Genomic DNA, 13,326 nt, shown 5'->3' with positions numbered 1-13,326 from the left:
CCTCTGGTGGCTTTCTGTAACCCTTTGGTATGTTATTTTCAGATTCCTACTTTTCCTGGGAATGTAGTTGAGAAGAGTACTGCATGTACTGTGAACGTAGCCTATTCTGCAAGTTGTCTTCACCAGGAGTTCCCCCCATCAAATAATAAATGTGTGATTTTTCCAGTAATAGAATCATTCGGTAGCTAATAGTACCTAGGCTGAGAGTGTGGACACATCTTAAAATGGAGCTTTCCTCAGTAGTAATGCTGTTACAAACCCTCAGCTAAGCTCTGCCACGTATTACTCATGTTGTACCCTAATAATATGCAACAAGCAGTTGAAAGTTTTTTTTCTTTGTGATCTTCCCTTGGATACTCCCTTTGCTCCTGTCCTTTCTGTGCTGTAAGAGCTGCAATGTAGCTGTCTGCAGTTACTGTTGTGTCTCTCGTGTACTCTTTGAAAACAGGCAGGTACTTCTGTGCGTTTGTTGTCTGTCGGTCCCTGCCTTCATTTCTTTGGATACTGCTTCTTAACGTTCAGAGAGTTGGATTTATGGTGCCCTTCCCAAAAAGGGTAAAACAGCTTTGAATAATTGCTTGTATAAAAACTCTACAGTACAAAGTTACAACGAAGCTGTGCGTGCAAAATTGCTGATAGAGTGCAAGCATGCAGTTTTTTTGCTTTAGTTCATCTTTCCCTAGAAGGAGATTGCAGCAGTGTTCAGGACTACATATCTTGTGTTATGGAACCATAATGACAGAATTATAGGCAGAAGCTTTGTTTTTTCCTTGTTGTCTGAACTTGTCGCAGCTCTCATAGCCAAACGAGATGTTGCAGTTGGGTCAAAATCTTCAGTTAAATTTGAACGCTGTGCCAGTGTTGAATTAGAGGGGAGAAAAAAAAAAAGGAAAAAGCTCTGACCAAAGTGGGGAAAAGATGTAAAAGATGTTAAAGCAAGGTAGGAATGTCTTGAAGTTCTGAACAGTTTATACATGGTCTCTCAATACCATTATGAGAGAGAGGCTTATCTTGTTACATTTGCTGAATTTTAGAGCTGGATGTCTGATACCGACATGAGGAAATCTCAGAGGAGTTCAGACTAGTTCATCAGAAGGCTTGCTGGGATTGTTTTCTTCTGTCCTTAGGATACCTTTCTACTTTGACAGAGTCTGCTTTAAATAAATTCCTGAAAATTGATCTTGTGTATACGGACCAGAAAGTCTTTATTTTTTAAAATGCTTGGAGTTTGTTTTTTTTTCCTTCTAGAGATGAGATTTTCAGGTGCTGATAATACATTTGAGGCTGGGATGTATATGTAATAATTTCAGTGGATTACTGTTCCTTGCTCTGTGCATGCATAAGAGAACAAAAGCAAGCTTCTAGAAAGACATTCAGCTGCATCTGCCTTCTATGGTTTCTGCTGTTGTTTTCCATATGGACTTACTGAGTGATACCTAAATGCAGCTATGTCACTTGCTCTCTTAAAGCTTGGCTAAAATTGAATCTGTAACCTGGAGTTACTTTGCAGAATCAAAGCATTCGGAATACGAGATGGGAAATTAAATACTCAGTTTTCTAAACAGCAAGAAGGGCATTCTGGCTCTTCAGTTAAGCTGAGACTGATATCCGGTCTGTGAGCTGGGGCTGCAATTTAAAAATTAATACTATTTAAAAATAATAGTAAATGTCTTAATAATTGTACTGGTCTAGCTTCTACATAAAAATTAAGGTGAGTGTGAACACATTCAGTGGCTGATGGAATCTTTCCCTCTTCTTTTGGTGAACTGGAGCACTAAGTACTGTCAGTTAGGGGAGAATCGCCCCAAAACAATTGGCTTTGTTCCACTGATCAAGTTACAAAACAAAACAAACTGTCCAGGTGAGAAATAGCTACAAACAGTTGCGTGGGCCTGCCGAAATAGGTGATGTAGCAGTCATTTCCTTTGGTTTGCTTGATCACTGGAATTTTGTTAACTTTGAATGCATGTCTTTCACTTAATTGGGTCATGTTTTTTCTAAAACTCCAATTTTTCTTCTTCCTATAGCCCTGCCATAGGACAGGCTGAGGCAGAGTCTCAGTGTTGCCCTGTTCAGTCTGAGGCAAGTGGGATTTATTTTATTCGTTCTGGGGGCTTTCACAGCTTTATGGCTGTTGGATATTTATGTCCCCAAACTTGCAGCAAGTTTGGTGAAGGCCCCTACTTTTATTTTAATTTAGGTTTTTAATTCTCTTTTGGTAGATGGGCTCTATATTAATATTAATCTTTTTATTATCACTGTTTTTTTTAAGAGTCTCGGGGAGGGAACGTGTTTTGAGAGGTTTGGGTACTGTTTCACTTATGGTCAGGGAGTCCTTCAGCCACACTGTACCCCTGCCCCCTTCCCCTGTGTTTTATTTGTGCTGTATTTGTTCTGCTTTTGACAATGTGACTTTTTATACATGCTGCTGGTTCAAAAACTACAGATTAATTACTAATTTTTCTTCCGGGAAGATGTATTTAACAAAGTGCTTGAAATACTTAGGCTTTAACTAAGAAGTGACATCCCTTATCACACAGACTTGCAGCCTAAATTACAGTTGCTATGGAGGAGGACATTGACTGCTGTATTTGTGAGCTACCCCACAGCAAATGTTGGTGTAGTGCCCTGTAAAGAACTAGAGATTCCAGTCGATGGAAGAATGAGAAAAGAAAGCTGAAGTTCTTTCAGCTTGTCACTTTCAGGAAAACCTTTTCATTGATCACTTAAATACACTGAACTTCACAGTAATTTGTTGCATCAGTGTACTGGGAAAAAAATCATCTTACTTTCTTGAAACCACGTGGACTTGTTGCATATCCAAAATTTGCTGAAGGTTATGGCTATCTGAATTTACTACTTTTGCAGAATAGCTGGCAAAAACTTCCATCCTTTGTGAAGAAAAACTGGTGCTGCTCACTTGGAGTACGCTGATTTTGAATGCTTGAGGTGGCTTAAAGAGAGCTTCAGAGGAGCAAGTTTTGTCCAAGGAAGTTGTTAATGTTCTTGTGGAGCACAATCTGTATTTCATTTCTCCAGGAGTGGGATCAGTAATGACGCACTTGGAGATTTTCAGTAAGTGGTGTTGAAGGATAAGGAGTGGATTTCTCATGGGGGCCCAAGTAGTCTCTGACTGGAAGTTGCCGTGTCCTCTGCTTTCTGTTTCAGAGTAATTGCTGATTTCCTTACTGTGGTGCTACACTTAGTGCTTTAAGATACACCAGCACAACTGGTCATTATTTCACTTATTCAGTCTCTAGGAGCATTTGGCTTAGTTCTTATTTCCCCAGAGTATCTAAAGAAGCCATTTAACTAAGTATTCAGCATGACTTGTACTTCTTTAAGTAGCTGAATCTCTGAAAGACTCCAGATGGGGAAAAGAAAAAAAACAAATTTTGGATGGATTGTGTTGAATTTTGTCATCAGTTTTCATGTAAGAATGATGCAGCATGGGGTAGTTTTTATGCAGCTACTTGTATTTAGCTTGTGTCACAAACAGTAGCTGAAGTTTACACAAGTGCTTCACTGTCTGTAAATGAAGTGCCCTACTTAAATCCACTTGGGCTACCTCAGTACATTGATATTCTGGTGAGAGCTGAACATTCTCAAAGCAAACTTCGTTTTTATTGGAGCAAAGCAGGTTTACATGTTCATGGAAAGTATGTGCCAGGGATGCAGTTCCTGTCTCCCTTGTTGATCAAGCTGTGTGTACTGATACTTCAGGACAGATGAGCCATTTCTTTGTATTTTTTGCGTGATTTCACACACCACGTGACACTGCATAGCATCACAATGCTATGGATTTTTTTTTTTTTTCTTTTCTTAAAGCTTTTGGAAAATTTCAAGAAAATGAATTTCACACTGCTTCTGAAAGATGCATTTGACTCCAGGATAATTCCATGTACTGCTATTCCGTGACAATACCTTATGAACTGAGGCTTTTTGCTCTAGGTTTTTCCTGTTGTTCAAACATTCTCTGCTTCTACCCTTTACATCGCTGTCCTTTTCTGTAAGTCTCCATGGATTGGACAGGACCAACCTGTTCCCTGTTTGGGTGTTGGTGTTTTTAGCAGGCTATATCCGTGTTACTCTGACCTGTTACCACAGACTAATGTTTGTGCTTAAATTTACAGCAACTAATGATGTGCATTTTCCGTTTGCTTTGTGCCTCGTCCTAAAAGGTATGTGTGCAGAGTACTGCTGTCTTTCTAGTCCAAAGGATGGCATGCTGACAAGGTGCAAGTATCTGCTCAGCTGTCAGAATAGCTGCCCTGTCGTCTCTTTAAAACAACCTGAAAAGTTCCCATAGATGGCAAAGGGTTCACATCTTGTTCTTTTGGTGGATCTTTGTTGGTGACCTCCTTCATGCCTCGTGGATCTAAGGAGGGTAGTACCAAAAGAAACTTAGACTGTAAATGGAATTTATTGATTTGGAAGGTTGGCAGCATTTTTACTGGCACTCCAGTGCGTGCTGTCAGTATTGCAGCAGTGTCATAAAGCTGTATAATGCACTGTGGAATTTCATTTCTAATGACTGTCATATATTAGTGAATTGACTTTCATAGGCAGTAGTGGAGGCAGGTTTTGGAGAGCTGGGTTTTTAAGATTGTGGAGTGCTACGTGACTCTTCTTAAACATTAGGAATGCCTGAAATTCTGCTAAACTGAATGAATTTTAACCCACTGGTGCTGAGGAGTGAAGGAGAGACGTAGAAAAGTACGTAGCACAGCAGGAGCTCTGACTGGCTTTAGAAGTATTCTGTGCCATGCCTGATAACTGCTATGACCCATAGTACTGTGAGGGCAGGCCATCTCCTTTTAAAAACTTACCTTTTAAAAGTACATATACACCTGCAGTCAAGGCAGCATTACCAGTGAAATGCTGGCAGTTGCTTCAGAAATGCAGTGATAGTGACTGCTGCAATTTTCAGTCAGAACTAAGTGAGGTAAACAGGAGTTTGGGAGTGAGAAGTCTCAGAGGCAGCCCTGCAGGGGATGGAGTGAGTGTTCATTGAGTGGCTGAAGTGTTACGTATGGAGCTGATTTGTTTGGGAAGTTCTGAAAAAAACTTTCTGATAATTTTCTTGTATTCTCCTTTAAACAGCAGCTTTATGCAATCTTTTGATTATCAGAGAATGCAGATTTTTATTCAGGCTCTACTGGAAGAAAATACAATTCTAGTACAGAATTCAGAGATTCTGTTGTGTAGTGAATGCTCTTTTGCTCCGTGGAAGTTCTTGGGAGGTGTGAGGGAGCCAGGCGCCTCGGCGTGCCGCCTCTGCAGCCAGCAGCATCCCGTCCTGAGCTGTGTGCTCCTGGCTGGTGCCTTCACTCCTTTGCTCTCAGCGTCCTGATGAGTCTGTGCTGGCTGTCGGTGAGGACTTACATTTGTGCATCGGACCTCTGTTGTGAGTAATAACGCACCTTGTCCCTTCTGAACAAGTTTATGCTGACTTGTTCTATTGCTTTAGGCTCACCTGCAGTAGTACCAGGCAGCAGCACTGCCGCTTCATAACGATGAACTGAGCTTCTCTGCAGATAAGTCCTGAGCATACCTTAATGCTCGTGTTTCTCAGAGAAGCTGAAACATCCTGAGGAAACAGTAGAGATGGAGTGCAAGCAGCATGTTAACCACAAGCAGATGATCCACATGTTGGCATTACAGTGTGTTAGGTAACTATGTTGCAGCAGATCCAGGTTTCTCATGTCTCAAATTTTATCTTAAATCTTCCCTACATCTTAGCCACATTCCCAGGTTCTTTTCAAAGAGGGTAGGTGTTGAATTTCAACTTCTGCTGCCTTAAGTAATCGGTATCTACAAATGGTTTTGGATGGTAGCAACTTAGAATTACCCAAAAACTATGCCATACAACTATGGAAACTGTTTCAGTGTCCCAGCTTAGGGAAGTATATAATGCTGTGAAATAAAGATGTCATGCAAAGCTTCTTTCTTTCTCTTTGTCCCCCCATTGTGTTGTAGAAGTGTGTGATACATGCAGGCACTGACTTCTTTAGCTTCTAGTCGAAGAAAATACATTTTGCTCTTTCATTTGTAAAGTCTAGAATAAGAAAACACTTTATGAGAGTATTTAATGAAGGACCCTGGCAATGTAAGTATTGTGATTTCCTTTCTATTTGTGTTAGGCAGTGGGGTTACCTTGTTAAACTTCTGGCTTGTTATCAAAATAACAGAAACGTAAAGGCAAATTGAAAGTAGTTTTAGTTGCCTTCGCTTCATATGCTTTTCATAAGTGACAAATTGTAGTAATTGAAGTTCGGCAGCTTTTTTAATTGAAAAACTAAATTACAGGTTGAACTCCTTGGTTTAATACAATTTGTGTTTTTGTCAACTAGCAGCAGAATTTCAGCATTTGCTACTTACTGGTAGAGAAGAAATATCCTACAGCACTGCCAGTACAGGTTAGTTTAATCTGTAAGTACCTGATGTTCCTATTTGAAATAATATGTTCAAATGATACCTTTTAAATACAAAGGGAATTTTGATCTCTGAAATGTCACTGTATCTTTGTTACCTACTGCTGTGCTCAGTAGTGAGTGAATACCTAGATAATCTTTTGAAGGTCTCTAATGATTTTAACTGTGCTTGTGGATTAGGTACTATGTGCAAGCCAGGCTGCCTTTGGTGTTTTAAAGTCAGCCAGTTCTCCATTCATTGCCTATTGCAGAAGGCAGTTTTATCAGTGAGCCAATTACAGGATACTTGTGCTGGGGAATAAGCAGTTCAGTTTGTAAGAATTTGTAGCTGTACTGTAACCTTTCTTTAGTTGTTAGTTATTGTTGCTACCAATAGAATTTTGCTCTGTATAGCTGGTATGCCAGGAGCTGCTTGTTCTCTGACTTATGGCCCACTTCTAGTTAAGCCTCATATGCTTCATCTGCACACATCAGTGTGGGAGATGAAAATCTTCTGTGCTGTGGCACATAGGATAGGTTCACTGCTGGATAAGCCGTGAAACTCTGTGCCTTAACTTACACTTGGTAAGTGAATTATCACACAGTGAATTTGAGGGGCTCTTGGAAACCATTGGTGGATAATTACACAAGGATGTAGCAGTGCAGAACCCAGACAGACATTTCACTGGCTCACGTAATGCTTTTCACTAGTTAAGAGTGAAGTGACACTTCAGCAGTATTGCTTGTTTGGGGGTTTTGAACTTGTATGTAATGTTGCAGATCTCATCAAAGAAAGGTGAGGTTTCAAGGGGATTCCCAGTGCTTGTAATAGTTGGACACAGCCCATCTCCCAGCATCTTCTCTGTGTTGGTTTTCAGGCATTCACACTGAATTGCTTTGCAAAAGTAGTGATGTGTAAACTTTAATAATTTTGCTTGGGTGTTTCTCCCTAGAGGAGAACAAGAGTTGTGTAATAAATTTTGTAGCTTATCTTTGCCTCTGCCTCCTACAACTTCATGGCATGTTTAGTAGGAATTCCTCGCTGTGAGGCTGTTATCTTAACAGACTGTGCCTCTTCCTTCTGCCTTGTGTAGTTGATCCTCATTTACTGAGCATTGTAATAATTATTGTAAGTAAGAATAAGTAACGAATTGCTTTTGGCTGCTGAATTACTATTTGAAAACTCGGTTCTGCCCATGGGTGAATGCTGACCTGCACTACTTATACCCCAGCTTGGCAATGAATGAGGTTCTTTACTGTTTCATCAGCAAACTGTATTTCTTTGGGATAGATCCTAGTGTGAACTGCAGTAGGGTGTTATCTTTCTGTGAAACTTTATGGCAGTTGGAGTATTTTTTGGTAGAATTAAGTTTATTTTCTTTTGAGATGGGACAAAACAGGAGGAATCTGAGCTTTCATATTCAAGTGGGCAGTCTAAAGACGTAGCTCACCTTCTGATGCAGTTACAGCAGTTCTCCAGTCTGATGCAGTTCTGAAGGAGTAAGTAGGGAACAGGGAGCCAGTTCACACTTTGATTCAGACTTCTGCTTAATGACTTCAGGTTGCCCATTCGGAGACTTTAGTTACTGTGCAGCAAACTCAGACTCCTGTTTACCTTCCTCAGGTGAAGCACATTATTGAAATGCATCCCTCTCTGCAGTAGCCCAGCTACAGATGCCAGTATGTCAGGAATGTTCTTGTAACTCGATGCAGCTCTTGTGTAAGTGGTATGAAGGGGATGGGATCAGTGATCTTTGATCAAGGGCAAAATATTGATGTTGAATTTGATTTCAGAAGGATTGGTAAGTATGTGCATTGCTTTAGTGCATGCAAGCACCAATAATTGTAGCTTAATTTTTATAGCATTCAGTTTACAAAGAAGATTCAAAGAAAATATGGAGCAAACATCATTGGCATCCCTTGGGAACCTTCTGTGAACTGTATTTCAGGCATAGATAACTGCGCATACGTATGTATGTATACAAACTGCTTTGTAACAGTCTCTGATTAAATATAAGTAAAACGCTGCTTCTGTGTATTTTTTTTTCTCATCTTGAGACCTATTTAAATTAATGCAAGAAATGTGAGCTGTTTCACAGTGTTTATGAAACCCACTTTCCCTCATGTTATTTAAACCATAACTTTTGACTCGTTCTGTGTCTGTAAACCATTCAGGAACTGGTCTGTACCTGGAGACGAGAAGTAAGTGAATCTTTTTTAATATTTAACTTTTGGTGTTAATCCACTGTCCTTTTTCTGAACTGATTGTACAGAGAAATTAGATTATGTTGGAGAGGGAGGGGAATGTTGGGGGGAAAGTATCTAATAGCATTTTCATGAAACCTAGTGGAGGGGACATTAAGTGGTCTGTCTGTTCTGAACAGCAAAGCACTGGAGAAATGAGGATGTTTGTCCTTGCAGCTCTCCTGCATGGATAACTGCTAGGCAGGTTGGTCTCATTTAATTGTACTCATTGGACTCACAGGTTAATTTCTTGAGAGATACTGAAATATTAAATCCTTGATTTTCAGTACTGTGTGACATGATGCAGTGTTTGTCCTCAGGCCATTTCAGCAGTGTCTGAGACTTTCAGAAGGTGTGCTCTGATGGCCTACAGGGGGGCCAAGACAGGAGCTTTGTCACCAGGCTTGTTAAAGCTCTCCCAAATTTGATTCAGTAGTCAGATTGTTGGGGTATTTGACTGTGAGCATGTAAAGGATGAGCCTGTATTTAATCTGCCCCATGACTCCTGTTTTGTAAATAAAGCAGGGCCACCCTGAGTGCAGGTGTATGCTTTTTCTCTCTTGGCTTTTCTGTTTGTTAGTTTGGAGGAAGTCAGATAGTAATTATCTTTGTAATACAGTGAAGCAGAGTTTGAATCGAGGCCCTTGTGTTTCTAAGAGGTAAGAATGGGTGCCTTTGAAAAGAAAGACTCCTCCTTGTGTGTTAGAGGGAAGACTTTCAAGTCTGTAGTGGTGTGGACATTTATATATGTATATGTTTATATATGTGTATATATATGTTTATATGCATTCCTTTATTTCTTGTTGCTTCTCCCCCCTGCCCCCCTTCTTCCTGTCCTGCACCACAGCTGGAGCTCTGAATAGCAGGAAGGGGGGTTTTATGCTAAAATATGAACCTGAGGTTGGTGTGACTGTGCTGCTCCTCTTCCCTTGCACCGTCTCCAGCCCTGGTTCTGAAACCTGCATTAATCCATGTGTGCTAGCAGTGTAGCTCACTTCATCACTGAAGTCATTTTATGAGAGTACAAGTCTTTATTTAGTAGAATTATAAAAGATCTTTACATGAGAAATACAAAAATAGGAAATAGGCTTTGAATCTCCTTAGTTAAAAGTACTTTTTTTCTTTAAGCTGTAGAAATAGTAAATTGCTCTCACACACTGTAAAACTAGGAAAAACCTTACAGTGAAGTGTCCCAGTACAGTCACTGTAAGTGCCCAATCGCTCACACACAGAACAGTCCATGATTTATTAGTTGGAGACACAATGGCACAATCAGGTCAATCTCCACTTTTCTTCTAGCTAATGAATTTTTTGAAAGATGCAGTATAACTTTTCCAGTTGTTATAATATGATTAAATATAAATACAAAAATGATTAAGGAAGATTTGGCATGCTTTGTACTCGTACCACTTTTTACTAGGAAGTGGTATCAAAAGTTATTAAATAAATATAAATATGTTAAATAAATACATTGCAGACGAACACACCCACCTCTGTCAAATTAGAAATCAGCATTTCTTCATCCTTTGCACACACTTGATGCTTTGTGTCACAGCTTTAGGGCCAAAGAAGAGAAATACTGCATCTTTAGAAACACAGGTTCCCATGGACATAAAGCAGAAAATGAGGTAACTTTGCAGCTTTCTTCCTCCTATCAATTCACTGCTTGATACGTCTCAGTTCCCATTCAGCTTCTTTTACCCAGGACTCATTTCTTACCTCTGGCTCTGCAGCTGCCACTCCTTTTCCTTAGAAGAAAGGAAGGAATGCTTGCAGTGGGTGAATCATTACCATTTCAGGAGCAGTTCCTTGCTGACATCAGCATATCTCCTGAAGTTACTTGTGCAGACGCTGGTTTTTAAATCAAGTACTGCTCTAGCTCTCCTGGGAATACTGGCTGACATTAAAACAGTGAGGTTTGCGAAGCCTTTAACTTTTTTCAAGTTTTCTAACTTCATCTGCTCAAATAGGGTCTGTTTCCAGGGTAATGCTGATTTAACAAGGGTAAGTCTTTTTAGAGGTTTTGCCTCACTAAAAACAATTCCCTCTACCCTCACTGCAGTGTGCCTAATGCAGTGTGGCAGTAGTGCAATGGCAGGCTCTGATTTGCTGCAACTAAAAGGTTCCGTTTGCGGGTCCCACCCCCCTAGTAAATCTATAATTTCAGTTACTGTATTTTGATTCTTTGCAGTAAAATGCAACTTACAACATCAAGTACAGTATAGGGACAGTGGATGATGCTTATATCCAGCTTTTGCTCTCCCTCTTCACTTTGCTGAGACCTTCCTTGGGATAACTCCAGCACCAGGGTTCATTGCTTTTGCAGCTTCATTGCTCCTTGGTCTCCTACTATCTCCTGATCCAGTGCAGGCACAGTACAAGGCACTTCTTGGAAGCTTGGTTTCCTCAAAGAGACAATTCAGCTCTTTGATCCTGCTTTTCCCTGCGAAAGGTAGGCCTGTTTCACAGCCTTGTGCTTGGAATGTTGGTTCCAGAGAAGAAAGCTTGCTCTGCTCTCAAACAGCATCTCCTGCAATGCTCTTCTCTGCAGAGTCCTGATCGTAGTAGTGCTGAAACAGTCTTTCGTGGCAGCAGATATGCATTGCGTGGTAGGTATGTAGGAGCAGGTGAGGGAAACGAGCTGTGAAGTAATGTACAAAATCATCTGGGATGGAGCCCAGGGTCTCCTGCACCTCAGGAGGCAGTTCTCTGTAATGGTGCTTCTGTAAGAAACAAAACAACAGGGGAAAGCTCAGGTGGAGTCTTCCAGTCTGCCTGTACAAGGTGTATTTTCATGCACAAGTAACCTGTTAGTCTGTTGGGTTTACATATGCAGAAACTTTACCTTATTTCTCATCGCCCTCAGAAGGTCCCGTACTGAGCCTCCTTTATACGATCTGAATTTTCGAAGATCTGCCAAAGAAATTAACGTTTGTTTTGATGCTGGCAGTTGTAGTTGCTGGCCTCAAAAGAAATGTATGTTTATGAGGTGTTCATATATTGAGTGAGACACATCATATAATTTGAATAAATGCTGTGGTGACAAGGAAAAACTGTGCCAGAACTGAGACCCTGTCCTTAATTTCTTGTCCGTGCAAACCGGGGATAACAGAACTCCCTGCCGTTCTGACAAGAGACCATTTGTTACCTGTCTGAAGAGGAACAGTGATGTGCTCCCTCCAGTCCATTTTCACCACCTCTCTTCCTCCTCTTTCTAACTGCTTGACTATTGGACCATCTAAAGCTTCTTTCTCTATCCGGTCACTGACGTCCTGGAAGAGACACTCCAGTTATTTTCAGTTGCATTCTTAAGCATTTCCCAGTTATTTCAAATTACAGCTTCTGGCCTCCTGATAATGGAGGTGATTCTACTTTGGGACAAATACTGTGCAAGGAATAATGCTTGGGATGAAGATGGTGAAATACAATCACAGAAGACTATCTGCCAAAAGCTGTATTTCTTTTTAATCACTGAATAGAAAAGACTGGAAAGAACCTCAAGTCCTCACCCAGTTCCCACCCCACGCTTAATACACACGTTCACCACAGCGGTCTACTCTCTTCTTAAAAACTGGCTTGGCAACATGTTATCCTGTATTGTGTCACCTCAAACATGCACAAAGTAGGGATGAAAACAGTGAATTCAAGATCTGATGGTTGTGACAAACCTGAAAAAACTGGAGCTGCTTTTCTAAACTCCAAAAGAATGGGTGTTTTAGCACACAGCTGGCAGATGGACGTTTCTGAGGGTCCATGTTTATCATTTGCTCTATTAAATCACGAGCCACTATGTCTTCTGCAAGGAAAAGGGTGAGCATTCAGAAGCTGCAGGGAGAGCTAATATTCTGTATGAAAATGGTTAAATTTCCTATTTCCTCCTATGCAATCCCAAGCAAGAGCTCAAATGACACCCTCACAGATACTGTAGGCAACCAACAGAAGGTTACACGGCATCAATGCAATTAGGAAGATCTTTCCAACCCTTTAAACTCTACTGTCAAGCTTGCAGGAATCCAGATTTTTCCAACTAACTGAGATGCTTTTGGAGAGGAATACTAAGAACTTCAGGAGCTTCACTGCAGGAGTACAGCTTTCACCATTGCCAAGTGGGTTTCACTGTGGGTTACAGTTCAGCCTTTTCTATGACAATTTTAGCACCCACTGGATACTCACTGAGTTCAGCAGTGATCTTTGTTTGCCTTTCTTACCGTGCCTCCCTGCATCCAACAATTCCAGGCTGTATGCACCCAGCAGAATGTTGGCTTGTCGCTGTAGAGATTTGCCAAAGGGGTGGCTGCCCTCAGATACCACATAGTAAAAGACACAGCCTGCTGAAAAGATGTCCACGGTGTATGTCTGCAAATAAGCAATAATTTATTATTTAATTAATAATAATTGTTTATTATTTAATTAATAGCAACAAGATTTTTCCTGTGGAGAATGTCTCATCATCATGTGGTTATTTGCATCTGAGCACAGAATACAACTCAGAATCACATCTTGCTATTTAAGACTTGTTACTAATTGAAAGAAATGGCTACATGTAAATAAATACTTACAGACATACGGTGAGAGAGAGAAGTAGAGTTTAAAAAAGGTAGTGCTAATGTACGTCAGCATGAGTGCTGGGGCATCCAGCACTGCACATCTTAAGGTCTGTCTGCAGCTG

At 40.6% G+C, this 13,326-nt stretch overlaps 1 protein-coding gene and 1 long non-coding RNA gene across 5 annotated transcripts in view; one reads left to right on the top strand and one right to left on the bottom strand.

Annotated features, from left to right (window-relative positions):
* The first annotated feature begins 2,028 nt into the window (after nt 1-2,028).
* On the top strand, nt 2,029-8,440 carry LOC122167929. Of its 2 annotated transcripts, none has more exons than XR_006171108.1 (2): nt 2,029-6,419; nt 8,038-8,440. It is a non-coding gene; the product is annotated as an uncharacterized LOC122167929 (long non-coding RNA). The 2 variants fall into 2 exon arrangements; XR_006171109.1 differs by having other exon boundaries at nt 2,029-6,432.
* Nucleotides 8,441-11,078: 2,638 nt separating this feature from the next.
* ERN1 (endoplasmic reticulum to nucleus signaling 1) overlaps nt 11,079-13,326 on the bottom strand; it is a 29,439-nt gene continuing 27,191 nt past the window's right edge. For all 3 annotated transcript variants that reach the window (XM_042832838.1, XM_042832839.1, XM_042832840.1), the window contains 5 exons: nt 12,866-13,013; nt 12,326-12,453; nt 11,806-11,929; nt 11,503-11,570; nt 11,079-11,380 (listed from right to left, as the gene is read on the bottom strand). In XM_042832838.1, coding sequence (XP_042688772.1) covers nt 11,174-11,380; nt 11,503-11,570; nt 11,806-11,929; nt 12,326-12,453; nt 12,866-13,013 — 675 coding nt within the window. In that variant the 3' untranslated portion in view covers nt 11,079-11,173. The remainder of the gene's footprint in view (nt 11,381-11,502; nt 11,571-11,805; nt 11,930-12,325; nt 12,454-12,865; nt 13,014-13,326) is intronic.

Source organism: Centrocercus urophasianus, unplaced genomic scaffold (genome assembly GCF_019232065.1).
Source record: "Centrocercus urophasianus isolate 14NV4802_14NV808 unplaced genomic scaffold, USGS_Curo_1.0 seq_40, whole genome shotgun sequence".
Classification (NCBI taxonomy): domain Eukaryota; kingdom Metazoa; phylum Chordata; class Aves; order Galliformes; family Phasianidae; genus Centrocercus; species Centrocercus urophasianus.
This window is presented reverse-complemented; position numbering and strand designations above follow the sequence as displayed.